The following is a 16,522-nucleotide window of genomic DNA, read 5'->3' on the forward strand; positions in this document are numbered from 1 at the left end:
CTAGTGCAATTAACACAAATTCTCTTATATTTAATATCCAGTTCATACTTCAGATTTCCAACTCCACAATGGCTTTTCAAACCAGCTTGCAGAGGAGGTTCACCCTGCATTTCATTGTGGTGTAGCTCACAATGTTTAAAAGTCATACTTTCATTATAGGTATCTGGCTAAAGTTATTCTTTTTTTTTTTTTTTTTTCTGTGTAAGTCTTCTTTTCACGTTCTCACTCTGAACTTAGAATTGTCACGACTTGGTTATCTCAGCCTATTGGTAATTAGAATGGAGGGGAATTATTAGAGAGACTTGTAAGTAGCAGGTGCATTCTGTGCTGTTGTTTGGTTTAAGAACAAAATCCTTTTGCAGGCCTACAAACTTGTCACTCCTGAATGATGACTGAAGTGCTAAATTATATTAGTTCACTCCCATTCAGGTTGGTATGAAACATGTAATCAGTTTTTTGAATTTTTTTTTTTTTTTTTTTTTTTTGCGGTACGCGGGCCTCTCACTGCTGCGGCCTCTCCCGTTGCGGAGCACAGGCTCTGGACACACAGGCCCAGCGGCCATGGCCCACGGGCCCAGCTGCTCCGCGGCATGTGGGATCCTCCCGGACCGGGGCACGAACCTGCGTCCCCTGCATTGGCAGGCGGACTCCCAACCACTGCACCACCAGGGAAGCCCTTGTGAAATTTTTTTGAGGCTAAATTCATATAACATAAAAGTAACCATTTTAAATGTACAATTCTGTGAGATTTAGTACATTCACAGTGTTGTGCAGTCTTCTCTGTCTAGTTCCAAAACATTTTCATCACCCCCAAAGGAGTTCCTGTATCCATTAAGCAGTTACTTTCCCTTTTTGTCCTCCTCTGAGCCCTTAGCAACCACAAATATGCTGTCTTTTGATTTACCTATTCTGGATATTTCATATAAATGGAATCATACTATGTATAACCTTTTGTGTGTGGGTTCTTTCATTTTGCATGTTTTCGAGGTTCATCTATGTGCAGAATATATCAGTACTTCATTTTGTTTTTATGGCTGAATAATATTCCACTGTGTATATATTACCACATAATGTTTATCCATTCATCCGATAATGGATGTTTCAGTTGTTTCCACCTTTTGGCTGTTGTGAAAAGTGCTGCTATGAACATTTGTGTCTAGATGTTTGAGTACCAGTTTTCAGTTCTTTTGAGTATGGTATATACCTAGGAGTGGAAGTGGTAGATCATCCTATGTTTAACTTTTTGAGGAGCCACCAAACTTTTTTACAGCGGCTGCACCATTTTACAGCACCACCAGAATGTACAAGGGTTCTGATTTCTTCATATCTTTGCCAACAATTCTGTTCCTTTTTTTTTCCCATTAATAGCCATCCTAGCAATTGTGAAGTGGTGTCTCATTGTCATTTTGATTGGCATTTCCCTGGTTACTAATGATGTTGAACATCTTTTTATGTACTCATTGGTCATTTGTATATCTTTGGACAAATGTCTGTGCAAGTCCTTTACTCATTTTTAAATTAGCTTGTTTCGCTTGAGTTTTAAGAGTTCTTTATATATTCAGGATATTTGATCCTTATAAGGTACATGATTTGTAAATATATTCTCCCATTATGTGGGTTGTCTTTTCACTGTCTTGACATAGTATCATTTTTACAAAAGTTTTTAAATTTTGATACAATCCAGCTTACCTAATTTTTGTTATTGTTGCTTGTGCTTTGGGTACTGTATCTAAAAATCTACTGTTAAGTCATGCCAGGCTGTGAAGATTCACCTATGTTTTCTTCTTAAGAGTTTTATTGTTTTAGCTCTAACATTTAGGTTATAACCCACTTTGAGTTAATTTTTGTATATAGTGTGGGGTAGGGGTCCAAAACTTCATTCTTTTACGTGTGGAGATATAGTCCCAGCACCATTTGTTGAAGAGACTATTTCTTCCCCTATTGATTGGTTTTGGCACCACTGTCAAATCAATTGGCCATGGATGAATGGATTTATTTTTGGACAGTTTTATTCTTTTGATGTATATGTTTATCCTTATACCAGTACCACATTGTTTTGGTTATTATAGTGTAAATTTTCTTAAATAAAAAATTTCAAACGTATACAGAAGTAGAATAGTTTAATGAACACACCTGTCCATCACCCAGATATTACTGATTCACAGATAACCTTGTTTCATCTGCATCCTACCCACTCTCGTCTCCCCTCTCCCCGTTGTATTGAAACAACCCCAGACATTTGTAAATATTTCAGGAGGTTACATAATCAATTATAAGAAAGATTTACATTTTAAATATAAATTTTAAAGAATGGTACACTTCCATTCACTTGGAAAATTCACATACAAAGGATCCTTGTCTATGTTAGGTAAATAAAATGTAGTTGTAGTTTTCTCTCAGTGGGATTTTTAAACTGGTGTTTGAATTTATTATTTCAGAAAATTCAATTTGGAAGTTTTACTACGATCAAAATATAGTAACTGTTATGGTGGTACACAAGGTTTTTATTAAGCCTCAGTGATGAAACTGGTGAGCCTTTCTAATTGTATGAAAATTGTGGTTGCCATTCTAAAATAGGGCTTTTTCTTGAGTAGTGCCTGTTAAGAATGTGTTACATTCCCTGCTGGTTGCTAGTTGTAAAAGGTAGGGAGGTGGGGACTTGCCTGGTGGTGCAGTCGTTGGGAATCTGCCTGCCAGTGTAGGGGACACGGGTTCAAACCCTGGTCCGGGAAGATCCCACATGCTGCGGAGTGACTGGGCCTGTGTGCCACAACTACTGAGCCCGTGTGCCACAACTACTGAGGCCTAGAGCTCATGCTCCACAGCAGGAGAGGCCACTGCAATAAGAAGCCCGCGCACTGCAGTGAGGAGTAGCCCCCCCCGACCCCACTCACCATAACTGGAGAAATCCCGTGTGCAGCAACGAGGGCCCAGTGCAGCCAAAAATAAATAAATTTATTTTTAAAAAAGGGAGGTGAGTGCTTCCCTGGTGGCGCAGTGGTTGGGAGTCCGCCTGCCAATGCAGGAGACATGGGTTTGTGCCCCGGTCCGGGAAGATCCCACATGCCGCATAGCGGCTGGGATCTGGGTGAGCCATGGCTGCTGGGCCTGCGCGTCCAGAGCCTGTGCTCCGCAATGGGAGAGGCCACAGCGGTGAGAGGCCCGTGTACCGCAAAAAAAAAAAAAAAAAAGGGAGGTGAATTGAGCACACAAAAAGGAGTTTTCTGTTCTCAAAGGAGCTTACATTTTAATGTAGCAAATAGGCATATGCACAGATAATACAGTGAGGAGATGATGGGAGAATGTGAAGTTTAGGTTAAGTATGGGAGTGCTACCCTTGAGATTTCAAATTTGCCTCCTAAAGTTATTACATATGTCTTCCAGATCCCTTTCTAATTAAATCTGCCATCAGGAGAGCAAGCCAGATTGGAAGGAATGGGAGGGTGCTGTATGTTTCTGTCCCTTGAGTAGCAAGGGTTGATGATAAAGAGTATCCAAGATCTTCAGTTGCTTAGCTGTTGCCTGCACACAGGTGCAGTCAGACCATTCTAATGATGGTGTCGTTCAGCAAGTGAGAAGTACCCTCTCCTGAGAGTAGTTACCTGCATCAGAATTTTATTAATATTTGTTTGGTTATGCCAGGTGTTACAAAAGGAAATTAGGTGGGAAGAATCCTTTAACAGTGATTAAGGACCAGAGTTACTTTTACGGAATACAAAGATTATGAGTTCACTATCTGTGAGTGCCGAAAGTGCACAATTTAATCAATTAATTTAGAACATAACTTGTGTCCTTAAGGTGTTAATTGAGAATGTTGACTTAAATTATTAATATTGCTTATATATATATATATATCTTCAGGCCCAAAACTAAGTATAAACTTACCTCTTATGCAGTTATGAAACCCTAAATACACTTATATCAAACAGTAAAAAATATAAAAATTCTTGAAGTTCAAATTTGCAGCATTGATGTGAATGATAGTGTTTTGCTGATTCTAAACCAGTGCTTCTCATATTTTAATGTGCATGTGATTCACCTGTGGGTCTTGTTGAAATGGGGATTTTGATGTAGTAAGTTTTGGGTGGGACCTAAGATTTTGCATTTCTAACAAGGTGATACTAATGCTGCTTATCTTGGAATTATTATTTTGAGTAGCAGGATCTAAATCACCATTTTATTGTGAAAGTATTGCCTCCTATAATGGACTTCTTTTGAGTTCAGCATGCATATACTAGTAAGAACTCAGTTTTTCTAATCTTTTTCAGTATGAACTAATGATTTTCACCTTTGTTTTATAGCACCTCTCTTGGCTAAAACGTTTAATTTATATATTAAGTCTGCTTCTGATCTTTTTTGTCAATGTGAAACAACTTAGTGGAGGTTTGTAAACAAAAGCTTTGGTTGATATTCTATGACAGTGAACTGTGGTAAAGTGTCTATCCATATGATTCATGGAATTTTCATCTTAAATCTTTATTATCATATTAAAATTAAAACAAATTAAACAGATAAAAGTTACTGGGGAGAATTTTCAGTCTTCTAAAATTACCCACAACCCTGCGTTTCCCCCTCCTAACCCATCTCACCTGCCCCCTTCGAGGGTACTCGTTCCGGTTTGAAAAAGCTGCCCTAAACTGATTTTATAGTTAAACACATTGGAATCCATAAAAATGTGTGAACTTCGATTATGTATATTTGGAGGTCTACAAGATGATGCTTATACTTGCTTTTGTATTCTTACCGCTTCAACTATGAGGTATTTAGAAAGTGGAGAATTAGGCTGAATTTTGTGGAAGGTAATAAGATACATTCTGTTTGCTTGCATTGTACAATGCAGTATGGTTTCACATGCCTTTTAAAGACATCAAGACCCAGTTCATAAGGAAATTTTAAGCTCGGAGGGCTTTTTTTTTTTTTTTTAAAGACATGATTGGGTACCTCTGAATTTATTAATGGGTTGTGGTGCTTAAGATAGAACTCCATTGAGGGAGTGGGGAGTGAGAACTGTTGGGTTCTGTGGTTGTGCAAATGGTGAGAGCTAGTGAGGAGCAATGACTGCTGGGCTTTTCCCTCTTTTGTCTTGTTTTTCCTGTTTGTATATGTAACTGTTGTCAAGGAGTGCTGGGTAAGAAGAGATGGAGGTTGGAGGAAAAGATGTGCCAAAAGGCATCTTATGGAGAAGGCAGGACTAGATTTCCCTGTTTCCTTTATTGCTACTGGCACTGCTGGGATAGAGTTAGGAGTAAAGAATGGGATTCCTCCTTATGTTTTTCCTCTTGTTTGGTCTTATTGAGCCTGTTTCAGGGGAGGAGCAGAAACCAAAGTAAAGTGAAAACAGTTAGATATCACCATGTCTTCCCTCAGTACTTATAGATTACGAACAATGTTTTTGGTTTTTTTTGGTCAAGTTGGGGGTGGGAAGAGGAGAAGGACTGGTGTGGTTTCTACTTCTGTAGGCCCTGGTATCCATTAGGGACAGAAAGAAATATGTGAGTGCTTCAGTTATTATTGTATCATAACAGGTCATCCCAAACTTAGTTGTTTAAAACAACAAAAATCATCGTCTCTCTTGGTTCTGAGGGTTGACTGAGCTCAGATTGGTCTTGCTTGGAGGTCTCCATGTGGTTGCAGGTTAAATGATGACTGTGATGGAGTCATCTTAAAGACTACCTCACTTGCACATCACTCACTTCTGGTGGTTGATAGTCGCTGTTGGTTGGCACGTCAGCTGGAACACCTATCCTTGGCCTCTCTATGTGGCCTGGACATCCTCATTAGCTTGGCAGTGAATGTCTCAAGAGCCCGGAAGTAGAAGGCCTGGGCTTAGAAACTGTAACATCATTTCTGCCATATTCTGTTGAGTAAACAGTCACACAGTCTCATATTAAAGGGGAGGGGCATAGACCCCCACCTCTCAGAGTCAGAGAAATTTTGAGCCAGGATATAAGACCTACTCAGAGGGTAAAAATAAAGAGACATTGGAGAAGAGGGGTTGGTAGGAGAGAACCTAGGAAGCTTGGAGATTTTGAATTGTGGAATAATTTGGGAAAGGGTTGGATTTCCCATGTTCTTGTAGAACTTAAATCAGACAACTTTTTAGTGGAAAATGTCTGTCATTAATAAATGAAATTTGCCAAGTTCGGAATTGAGAGGAGATTTGCAAACAAGTTTATTTTTCTTTTACTTCTTTACAGTGAACTTTTTTTGTTATATTATGTGTATTTAAAAGGCTTTAGTGTATTGATCTCAAAGTGAAGTGTCTCATTTTTTATTTTTATATATGATTTTTGATTATTTCAAAAAGCCAAGCACCAAAGTTGATCATCATGCCTTTTACATACAATTAATAAAGAAATACCATGTTTTTAAAAGATTCCTTCATAGTAACGTCATTTTAGTTACATATTACATTGTGTTAATAGAAATTAAGGTAGTATAAAAATATTATATGTTGATTCTTATTTTCATAACTTATAAAAATGGGTAAAATGACTTATATTAGGTATATGTAATTTTAACCTTAACTGTTTTCAGTAAACTGATAAATCCATTCTGTAACCTCTCATCCGTTTTTATAGTATCCCTAGAAATTTAAATTCTCTTCTTTGAAGTGTAATTGACATAAAATACACTAAGTTAAAGTGTGGAGTTAATAAGCATTGATAAATTATACAGTTGTGCTTCTTTCACCACAATCATGATATTGAATATTTCCATTAAACCAAAAAGTTCCCTCATGACCCTTTGTAGGCAGTCCTTTCTGGCCAAAAATCACCGTAGCTTTTGTGTTTTGTGGGGGGGTCACTGTAGTTTTCACTTTTCTAAAAATTCCTATAACTAGAATCATAGAGAATGTAGCCTTTATTGGCTGCCTGGGTTTCACGTAAAATAATCTCTTGAGATTCATCCATGTTGGTATGTGTAACATTCTTTACTTTTATCATTGAGTAGTATCCTTTTGTGTGGGTAGATGACAATTTGTTTATGAATTATCTGGTAGTTGGATATTTAGGGTTTTTTTCCCCAGCTTCTTGTGATAATGAATAAAGCTGTTGTGAACATTTGAGTACAAGTCTTTGTGTGGACATATGTTTTCGTTTCTCTTAGGTAAATACCTGGGAGTGGGATTGCTGGGTCATATGGTAAGTGTGTATGTTTAACTTGAAGAAACTGCCAAACTGTCTCTTCCAAAGTGGCTGTGCCAGTTTTGCATTCCCTCTAGAGGTGTGTTCCAGTTGTTCCACAACCTCTCTCAACACTTAATATTATCAGCCCTTCATTTTAGTCATTCTGGTGGCTATGTAGTGGCATCTCATTGTGATTTTGTTTACATTTCCTTATTAGTTAGTGATACTGACCATCTTGTCATGTGTTTATTTCCCATCATTGTATCTCATTTGGTTAAGTGTTGAAATCATTTGTCCATTTAAAAATTGTGTTCTTTAATGTTGGGTCATAGGAATTTTTTTATAGACAAATCTTTCATCAGATATATGTATTGCAAAAAAATTTTTTTTCTCAGTTTGAGGTTTGCCTTCTCCTTTAAACAGTGTTCAGTTTTGTTAATTAAACTTCTAAGATTATTATAGATTCACACGCAGTTGTAAGAATTAATACAGAGTGATTCCTGTGTCTTTTATTCGGTTTCCTCTAATGATAACATCTTGTAAAACTGTACAGCATCACAACTTGGATATTGACACCGATACAGTTCACTGATCATATTCAAATTTTCCCAGTTTCACTTGCACTAGCACACGTGTATGTTTGTGTTTAGTGTTATACCGTATTATGACATGTGCAGATTTGTATATTCACTACCAGTCAAAATACAGACCATCATTGCAAGGATCTCTCATGTTGTTCATTTGTAACCGTAATCATCTCCTTTCTGTGCACCTCCCCTCACTAAACCCTAGTGAGCATGAATCTTTACTTATATGAATTTTTGAAAATAAAAAATTTTATAAGTGGAATCATGTATGTATATAACCTCTGGGAATTGGCTTCTTTCCAGTCAGTCTGATTTTCTTGCGATCCATCCAAGTTGTTGCATGTATCAATAGTTCATTCCATTTTATTGCTGAATATTATTCCATGGAATGGGGATGAACCACAGTTTATTTAACCATTGACCCATTGTGAAGGACGTGTGGGTTGTTTCCAGTTTTTGGCTGTTGCAAATGAAGCTGCTACAAGCATTTATCTACAAGTTTCTGCATGAGATAAATTTTTTGTTACCCTGGGATAAATGTGCATGAGTGCAATTGCTGGGTCATATGGTAAGTACGTTGTTAGTTTTCCAGGAAAATGATAGACTGTTTTCCAGAGTGGCTGTACCAGCTTACATTTTCACTAGCAATGTGTGCGTGATCCAGGTCCTCTTCATCTGCAACAAACACTGGTTATTATCACTGTTGTTTGGGGAGAGGACATTCTGATGGTGTAGTGATATCCCATTGTGATTTTAATTTGCATTTCCCAAATGGCTATTGATGTGGAACATCCGTTATTTGCCATCTGTAAATACTCTTTAGTGAAATGTCTTTTCATGCCTTTTGTCCATTTTCTAATTGGATTGTTTGGGTTTTTACTGATGTGTTTTGAGAGTTCTTTACATAGTCTAGATACTAGGGTTTTTTTTTTCAAATATGTAGTTTTCAGATATTTTCTTCCACTTTGTGGCTTGTTTTTTAAATTCCCTTCATATGGTCTTTTGCACAGCAAATATTCTAAATTTTGATGAAGTCTAGTTTTTTTGGGGGGGCTGGGTTGTACCTTTAATTTCAAATCATAACTCCTTGCTTAGTGCAAAGAACTAATAAGTGGGTTCAACAAGGTTGCAGTATACCAGATCAACATAAAAAAATTCAGTCACATTTTTGTATATTAGAAATGAGTATTTAGAAACAGAAATTAAAAATACCACTTCATATTACTTTAAAAATTAAATACGAATTTTGTGAAAATCGCAAAACACTGATGAAAGAAATCAAAGAAGATCTAAATAAATGGAGAAATATGGTGTTCATGGATTGGAAAACTCAACATAATAAAGATGTTGGTTTTCTTTAAATTCACATACAGTTAATGCAATTGCTATTAAAACTACAGCAAGACGGACTTCCCTGGTTGCGCAGCGGTTAAGAATCCGCCTGCCAGTGCAGGGGACACGGGTTCGAGCCCTGGTCTGGGAAGTTCCCACATGCTGCGGAGCAACTAAGCCTGTGTGCCACAGCTGCTGAGCCCGTGCTCCGCAACTACTGAAGCCCACGCACCTAGAGCCCGTGCTCTGCAACAAGAGAAGCCACGGCAATGAGAAGCCCATGGACCACAACGAAGAGTAGCCCCCACTCACCACAACTAGAGAAGACCCGTGCACAGCAACAAAGACCCAACGCAGCCAAAAAGTTAAAAAATAATAATAAAATTAAAAAAAAATTACAGCGAGATTCTTTTTGTAAATTCACACAAGAATATTCTAAAATTTATTTGAAAAGTTTAAAGGAATTAATAATAGATAAAACAATTCTGATAATGAAGAATAAAAGGAATCACTCTGGTTTCAAGACTTTTTGTATAGCTACCTTAATCATGACAGTTTATTAGTGTCAGAAGGAAAGACATAAATCAATAGAGCAGAATAGAGGACTGAGAAGTAGCCCCATACAAGTATAGCCAAGTGGATTTTGATAAAGGTGCAAAAGCAATTTAAGTATATAGGATGGGTAGTTGAAATGTTGCTGGAGCAGTTGGATAACCATAGGCAAAAGATCAAAATACAAAACATTAAAATACCCAACTTTTGGAATATAACATAGTTAAAAATCTTCATGGGCTTCTCTGGTGGCGCAGTGGTTGAGAGTCTGCCTGCCGATGCAGGGGACGCGGGTTCGTGCCCTGGTCTGGGAAGATCCCACATGCCGCGGAGCGGCTGGGGCCTTGAGCCGTGGCCGCTGAGCCTGCGCGTCCGGAGCCTGTGCTCCGCAACGGGAGAGGCCACAACAGTGAGAGGCCCGCGTACCGCTAAAAAAAAAAAAAAATCTTCAGGACCTATGAGTTGGTGCAAAGTTCTTTTTCATGACACCAAAAGCATAAAGAAAAAAACTTGATAAATGGTACCTTATGAAAATTCAAAATTTTTGCTCTGGTTAAAAAACCCCGTTAAGTGGATGAAAAGGCAAGCTACAAATTGGAAGAAAGTATACGTAAACCACATATCTGACTGATGACTCATAAAGGGCATATAAAGAGTTCTCAAAACTCAACATTAAAAGAAAATCCAATTAGAAAAGGGTAAAAGATATAAAGACACATTTCACAGAATGTATATGAATGGCAAAGTACACGAAAAAATGTTTAACTTCACTAGCCTGTAAGGAAATGAAAAGGAAGACCTTGATATCACCGCACATCTATTAGAACAGCTTAAAGGAAAAGTAGCCGTAATGCTAAATACCGGCTGGATGTGGAAAAATACTAAATACTGGATGTGGAAAAAAAACACATCTCCATTCATTGTTGGTGTGAATATTAAATGGTGAAGCCACTTTAGAAAGTAGTTTGGCTGTTTCTTAAAAAAACTACATATGCAATATTTTTAATAGCTTCATTTTAAAAAAATTAATTTTTATTTTTGGCTGCATTGGGTCTTTGTTGATGCGCATGGGCTTTCTCTAGTTGCAGCGAGCAGGGGCTACTCTTTGTTGTGGTGCATCGGCTTCTCACTGCGGTGGCTTCTCTTGCTGCAGAGCACGGGCTCTAGGCGTGTGGGCTTCAGTAGTTGTGATGTGGCGGGCTCTAGAGCACAGGCTCAGTAGTTGTGGCGCACGGGCTTAGTTGCTCCGTGGCATGTGGGATCTTCTCGGACCAGGGATCAAACCCATGTCCCCTGCATTGGCAGGCAGATTTTTAAACACTGCGCCATCAGGGAAGTCCCAATAGCTTCATTTTTTAAAGGCCATTAAGTCATAACATTTTTTCTGTCCTGATTATGGAGGAATGTGGCCTATGAAAACACTGAGTTGAATACCATAGAAATTGCCTTTTACTTCTGGAAGTCTGCAGTAAGTTTAGAATAAAGGATTGGGGCTGGAAGGGCAAATATTAGTAAGAATACTGTAGCTTTGATAAAGGAAAAATGATCTGCCGAAAGATGTACCTACATAAAAATACTCTTACACATTCCTTAAAGGTTTTAAAGCTTTCATTATCAGCATGACTGGATTGTAGATTTGACTCTTGGTTTACTGAAATCTTTAAGCTGTAGTATGTAATGGGTAGGTAGAAAAGTAGGGCTGAAATGTAGGTAGAGTATAGTTTAAAGTCTCAAGTTAAATAACTGATGTTATGTGTCACTTTCATGACCTTTTGTAATATGGTTGACATTTTAGGACATTCTCTTGAATCGGGTAGGAAGTTCAGTACACATTGAAAGAGCACTTTAGAAACCATGGTAGGTAAGACTGTTAAGCATGTTGTTATATCATTGATATATTTTGTAGCTGTGTCAAATAATTTTCAGAAACTTGATTACTGTATTTCCCATTTCTAGGAAGTCAGTACAATTTTGGTGTCAGATTTGGGCTTGAGTTCCTGGTATGTAACTTTCTAGCTGGATGCCTTTTATAAAGTATCATCATCTTTAAGTTTAATTTAATAGAGTTGTTATGAGGATTAAATAACATATAGTATGTCTAGTAATTGGTCAGCACAATGCCTGATAAACAGTAAGCACTCAGAAGTTGTTAATTTCTATTACTAGCCATAAGAACTTTTCAAACTCAGCAGCATACAGATGTAGTCCAATGTTTTGTTATTCTGGAGATGTTTGTTAGTGAATACTGTGGCAGTATAGCAAATCACAAACTATTTTGATGAGATGAATATAGTCAGATGAGGGCTGGCAAGTTTTTGGAGGTGAGGTGCCAAGCATCGATCATTAACCACCTTCCCTTGTCACCCTATCTCGGAATCTGCTGTAGTGTGGAATATTGGCAGAGCTGCCTTTGGACATGGTACTGGTTGATCTCGTGCTGCTGGGCCGGATGGTTGATGCTGGGCTAGACTAAGGTTTCTGTTACCTGATGAGACCTAAGAATTATCCTTGATTCTTCCCTCCCCCTTTCTATATACAACCAGTTGGTCATTTGTGTTGCTGATTGATCTCCTTAGTATTTATCTGACTCATATATCTTCATCTTGCCTGCCACTGCTGCAAGTCAGATGTGTGTTTGTCATCCCAATTAGCTAGAAAAGCTTCCTACCTTTTCCTGCTTCTTAACTAGTTGGGATTCTGCCCTATCATTTATACCAGAAGTAGCTTTCTAAAATGCAAATTTGATTATGCCAGCAGGGTTACTATCTTTGACTTCGGAATCAGAACTTCTGGGTTCAAATCCCATCTCTGCCTTGTGTGATCCTGGACAAGTTCTCTGTGCCTCAGTTTCTTCATTTATAAAAAAAGCAAAACCATTCAAATCTGACCTGGAAAGATTGCTAAAAATATGCTGCCTACCTCCCACCCCCAGTTTCTGGTTCCCTAGATCTTGAGTGGGCTCAAGAAATCAATAACCTACAAAAAGCTTCTCAGTTGATTCAGATACCTTTTTGTGAGTCCTCTTGAGGCACCATGCATGTTATTACCTTTAGGTTTTTGTGCTCGTTGTGTCTGATATATGCACCCTCTTTGCCTGGTTAACTTCTTTTTCTCCTTCAGTAACTTGGGTCTAGGTTTCTCCTCTGCTAGGAAGTGTCTGACTTTCTCATTCTGGATTTGGTGCTTTGGGAAGTCACCACCAGTACAGTGGTTCAGTGTTCTATGATCCCCCTCAAATACACTGTCTAAAACGTAGGACAGAATGGAACACATTTCAATTCTGGTCACCTATAAAAGCATTAAATTCCTTTAATTCATGGCATTTAGCATTTTGCAATTCCTGGTTTTTTACTCGTTTGCTCTCTCTCTCTCTCTTCTGTGAAGCTCCTTGAGGATAAATTCTGTGTCCTCAGTGTCTTGTTACATAATCTTTATATTTATCATATTAGGAATTATCTTTATTGAAGTGAAGCATCTTCACAACAAGGCATCCACCAGTGGAGGCCCTGTTGCGTGAGGTCTTTGTTTTCTGATTGTATCATTTATTTGAATTCATATACCTTTTCTACTTGTACATCTCAGACTGACCTCCTTTGTTTTCTGTAGGTTTTAACTGGAACTTAGTTTGGTTTATTACTCCAAGTAATATTGGTAGATGGAGGACATTGTGGGATGGAACCAGAAACGAAACCAGGAATGTAAAAGATTGTGACCAGGTTTGGTTCTGGATTTGGGGATATTTTATTTACTGAATCATCCCTAATTTATTTAGATTTGGATGTGTGGTGATGTTTTGCTGAAAGCATTCAAACTTTGTGCATCTTGTTTTCCCTTTGGTAAAATGAGATAATAGACTAGATGAAAGTTCCTTTCAGCTCTAAAATTTTTGCTATTCCAAGTAAAAATGCAAAGGTTTCCAAAGATTTAGGTGTTATTGATAATCAATTAATAAGAATCTTTTTCTCTTTTAACTTCTCTTTATTTTATAAATAATTCCATTCAGACACTCAACAAAAAAAACTTTGGTATCAACAAAAGTGAATTTCCTTTTCCTTTCTTTCTTTCATTTTTTTTCTTTTTCTTTTTTAGGGTTACTTGAATACAAGCATGAATTTCCTTTTCTTGATTACCTAGATTTTCTTCCTGGAGCTGTTCATTATAACTCTTTCTGGGTTTGAGTGTAACTCAGACTTTATTGAAGCAGATACGGAGAGGCTTATGAGTAGTTATAACTCAAGTGTTGTCATGAAAGAACTTGCCAAGTGATTTTTCTCAGTGGGCTGCTAATGCATGAAAAAGGCTAAAGTGAAAAGAAAATTCTCTGTAAGTGAATGTGACAGATTATTTTGCTCTGGAGTAACATTTAGGTCTTCTGTGTTTTCATTTAAGTGCCAAGGATGACATTGATCTCGATGCCTTGGCTGCAGAAATAGAAGGAGCTGGTGCTGCCAAGGAACAGGAACCTCAAAAGGCAAAGGGGAAAAAGAAAAAGGAGAGAAAAAAGCAAGATTTTGAGTAAGTATATTTTAAATATATTTGATTTTTATTAGCTTTGGTACTAGATTTACTTATTAAACTAATTCAGTACCTCAAAATATATTTTAATCCATTTCTAGTGAAGATGATATCCTGAAAGAACTGGAAGAATTGTCTTGGGAAGCTCAAGGCATCAAAGCTGACAGAGAAACTGCTACAGCAAAGGTGAAATACAGATTGTTGTTACCTGTTTATGCTTCTGCATAGCTCCAGTTTTAGGGACTGCTTTTGGAAACTTTTGAGCAACATATATATGTTAGTTGAAAGTTTCCATAAAATTTGATGCCGAAGGGGGAAAACAGATTTTAGGGAATCAATAATGCATTTTAAAACCTTTCACAGATATAAAGATGCTTTATTTGGGAATCTAAAGGTATTTTGTGATATGTTGTCTGTTTATAAAATTGGTACATTTGGAAATAAAACATTTCCCAACTCTGCCTGCAGTTTTCTATATTATTGATACTTCTTTCCATCCTTTGAAATTGGATAAGCCTCAGAGTAATGAGAGAGGGATGGATATTTTTTCTTTCAATTTTCCCCTTAGACTTTTTATGCCATTTGAAGAAGGTAGTAAATGTGGACTGGTGATTAGTGTTTGCTTCAGAGCACCTGGATTCTGAAATTTACAGTGAATATGAGATGTACCTGAGGCCTAGGCTAGCTTCTGGTACTTGCTTGAGTTTTATATTCTTGTAAAAACGACCTTATTTTAAAATTATTTCGTTAATTTTTCCATGTGTACTTAACAAAGTACATGACTTTGAGGAGTTTCAATTATTTAAAAAAATAAAGTATAACTCTGTTAATATTTCTAACAATGGAAACTTTTTAGCCAACAGAAAATAATGAAGATGAATCCACCTCAAAACAAGATAAAAAAAAGAAAGGCCAGAAAGGCAAAAAACAAAGTTTTGAAGATAATGATAGTGAAGAATTGGAAGATAAAGATTCAAAATCACAAAAGACTGCAAAACCCAAAGTGGAAATGTACTCTGGGAGTGATGATGATGATGATTTTAGTAAACTCTCCAAAAAAGCTAAAGGGAAAGCTCAGAAATCAAATAAGAAGCGGGATGGGTCAGAAGAGGATGAGGATAACAGTAAAAGAATTAAAGATGGTATGAGAGTACATTCTTCTGGTGAAAGTGGTGATGAATCAGATGAATTTTTGCAGTCCAGGAAAGGACAGAAAAAAAATCAGAAAAATAAGCCAGGTCCTAATGTAGAGAGTGGGAATGAAGATGACGACTCATCCTTCAAAATTAAGACAGTGGCTCAAAAGAAGGCAGAAAAGAAAGAGCGTGAGAGAAAAAAGCGGGATGAAGAAAAGGCAAAACTGCGGAAGTTGAAAGAAAAAGAAGAGCTAGAATCTGGTAAAAAGGATCAGAGTAAACCAAAAGAATCTCAAAGGAAATCTGAAGAGGAAGCTGTAAAATCCAAAGTGACTCTTGATTCTGGAGCACCTCCTGCCTCTGAAGAGAAGGGAGAGGCTCCCACAGCTGCAGAAGGTTGGTAATAATATCGAGGACAGGGGAAAAGGCTTGGATTCATAATCAGCCTAAGTTTTGATCATTATGCCCCAAAATCATTTTGTTGTTTGTCCTTGGTTATAAAGGTACTAAATTGTAAGAAACTTAAAAAAAAATTAGGTCTAAGTACTCTTTTAATTGATTTTCATTGTTAAACATTTATGTATGTAGTATAAAATATCTTTCAAATGATTTGTGCACAAACTAGGATTTTTACGGAATTTCACCGTGGAAAACAATTCTTTTGTTTGTTTTGTTTTGTTTTGTTTTGTTTTGTTGAGGTACGCGGGCCTCTCACTGTTGTGGCCTCTCTTGTTGCGGAGCACAGGCTCCGGACACACAGGCTCGGCGGCCATGGCTCATGGGCCCAGCCGCTCCGCGGCATGTGGGATCTTCCCGGACCGGGGCACGAACCTGTGTCCCCTGCATCGACAGGCGGACTCTCAACCACTGCGCCACCAGGGAAGCCTGAAAACAATTTTTTGCTGCTGATGAAGACGGGAAGTTGCCCAATGCAAAATTTACTCTTCTTTTTGATACCTCAGTGTGAGATAATATATGAATTCTTTCCTGTTTTTAAAAACCTAATTTGGTCTATGAAATGGAAAAGTAACATGCTGAAATTAGTTAACATCTTTTAGGCAATACTGGGGCACATTTTTGTACTGGAACCAATTAGCAAAAAAGAAGCTTTCTAGTTAAATTTCCCCCTTATTCAGAATGGAAACAAAGATCGAATGACTTAACATAATTTTTCTTTAGACTAGGAAACTTTTAATGGGAAAATTGACATAGCTTTTTTTTTTTTTTTTTTTGCTGTACGCGGGCCTCTCACTGTTGTGGCCTCTCCCGT

General features: G+C 37.6%; 1 protein-coding gene across 2 annotated transcripts in view; it reads left to right on the plus strand.

Annotated features, from left to right (window-relative positions):
* The window catches only part of EIF5B (eukaryotic translation initiation factor 5B), a 68,971-nt gene that overhangs the window by 8,999 nt on the left and 43,450 nt on the right, over window positions 1-16,522 (plus strand). For both annotated transcript variants that reach the window (XM_081254699.1, XM_081254700.1), the window contains exons 2-4: window positions 13,991-14,116; window positions 14,218-14,302; window positions 14,973-15,648. In XM_081254699.1, coding sequence (XP_081110825.1) covers window positions 13,991-14,116; window positions 14,218-14,302; window positions 14,973-15,648 — 887 coding nt within the window. The remainder of the gene's footprint in view (window positions 1-13,990; window positions 14,117-14,217; window positions 14,303-14,972; window positions 15,649-16,522) is intronic.

This window comes from Mesoplodon bidens (assembly GCF_964165515.1).
Source record: "Mesoplodon bidens genome assembly, chromosome: 14".
In the NCBI taxonomy this organism is placed as follows: Eukaryota; Metazoa; Chordata; class Mammalia; order Artiodactyla; family Ziphiidae; genus Mesoplodon; species Mesoplodon bidens.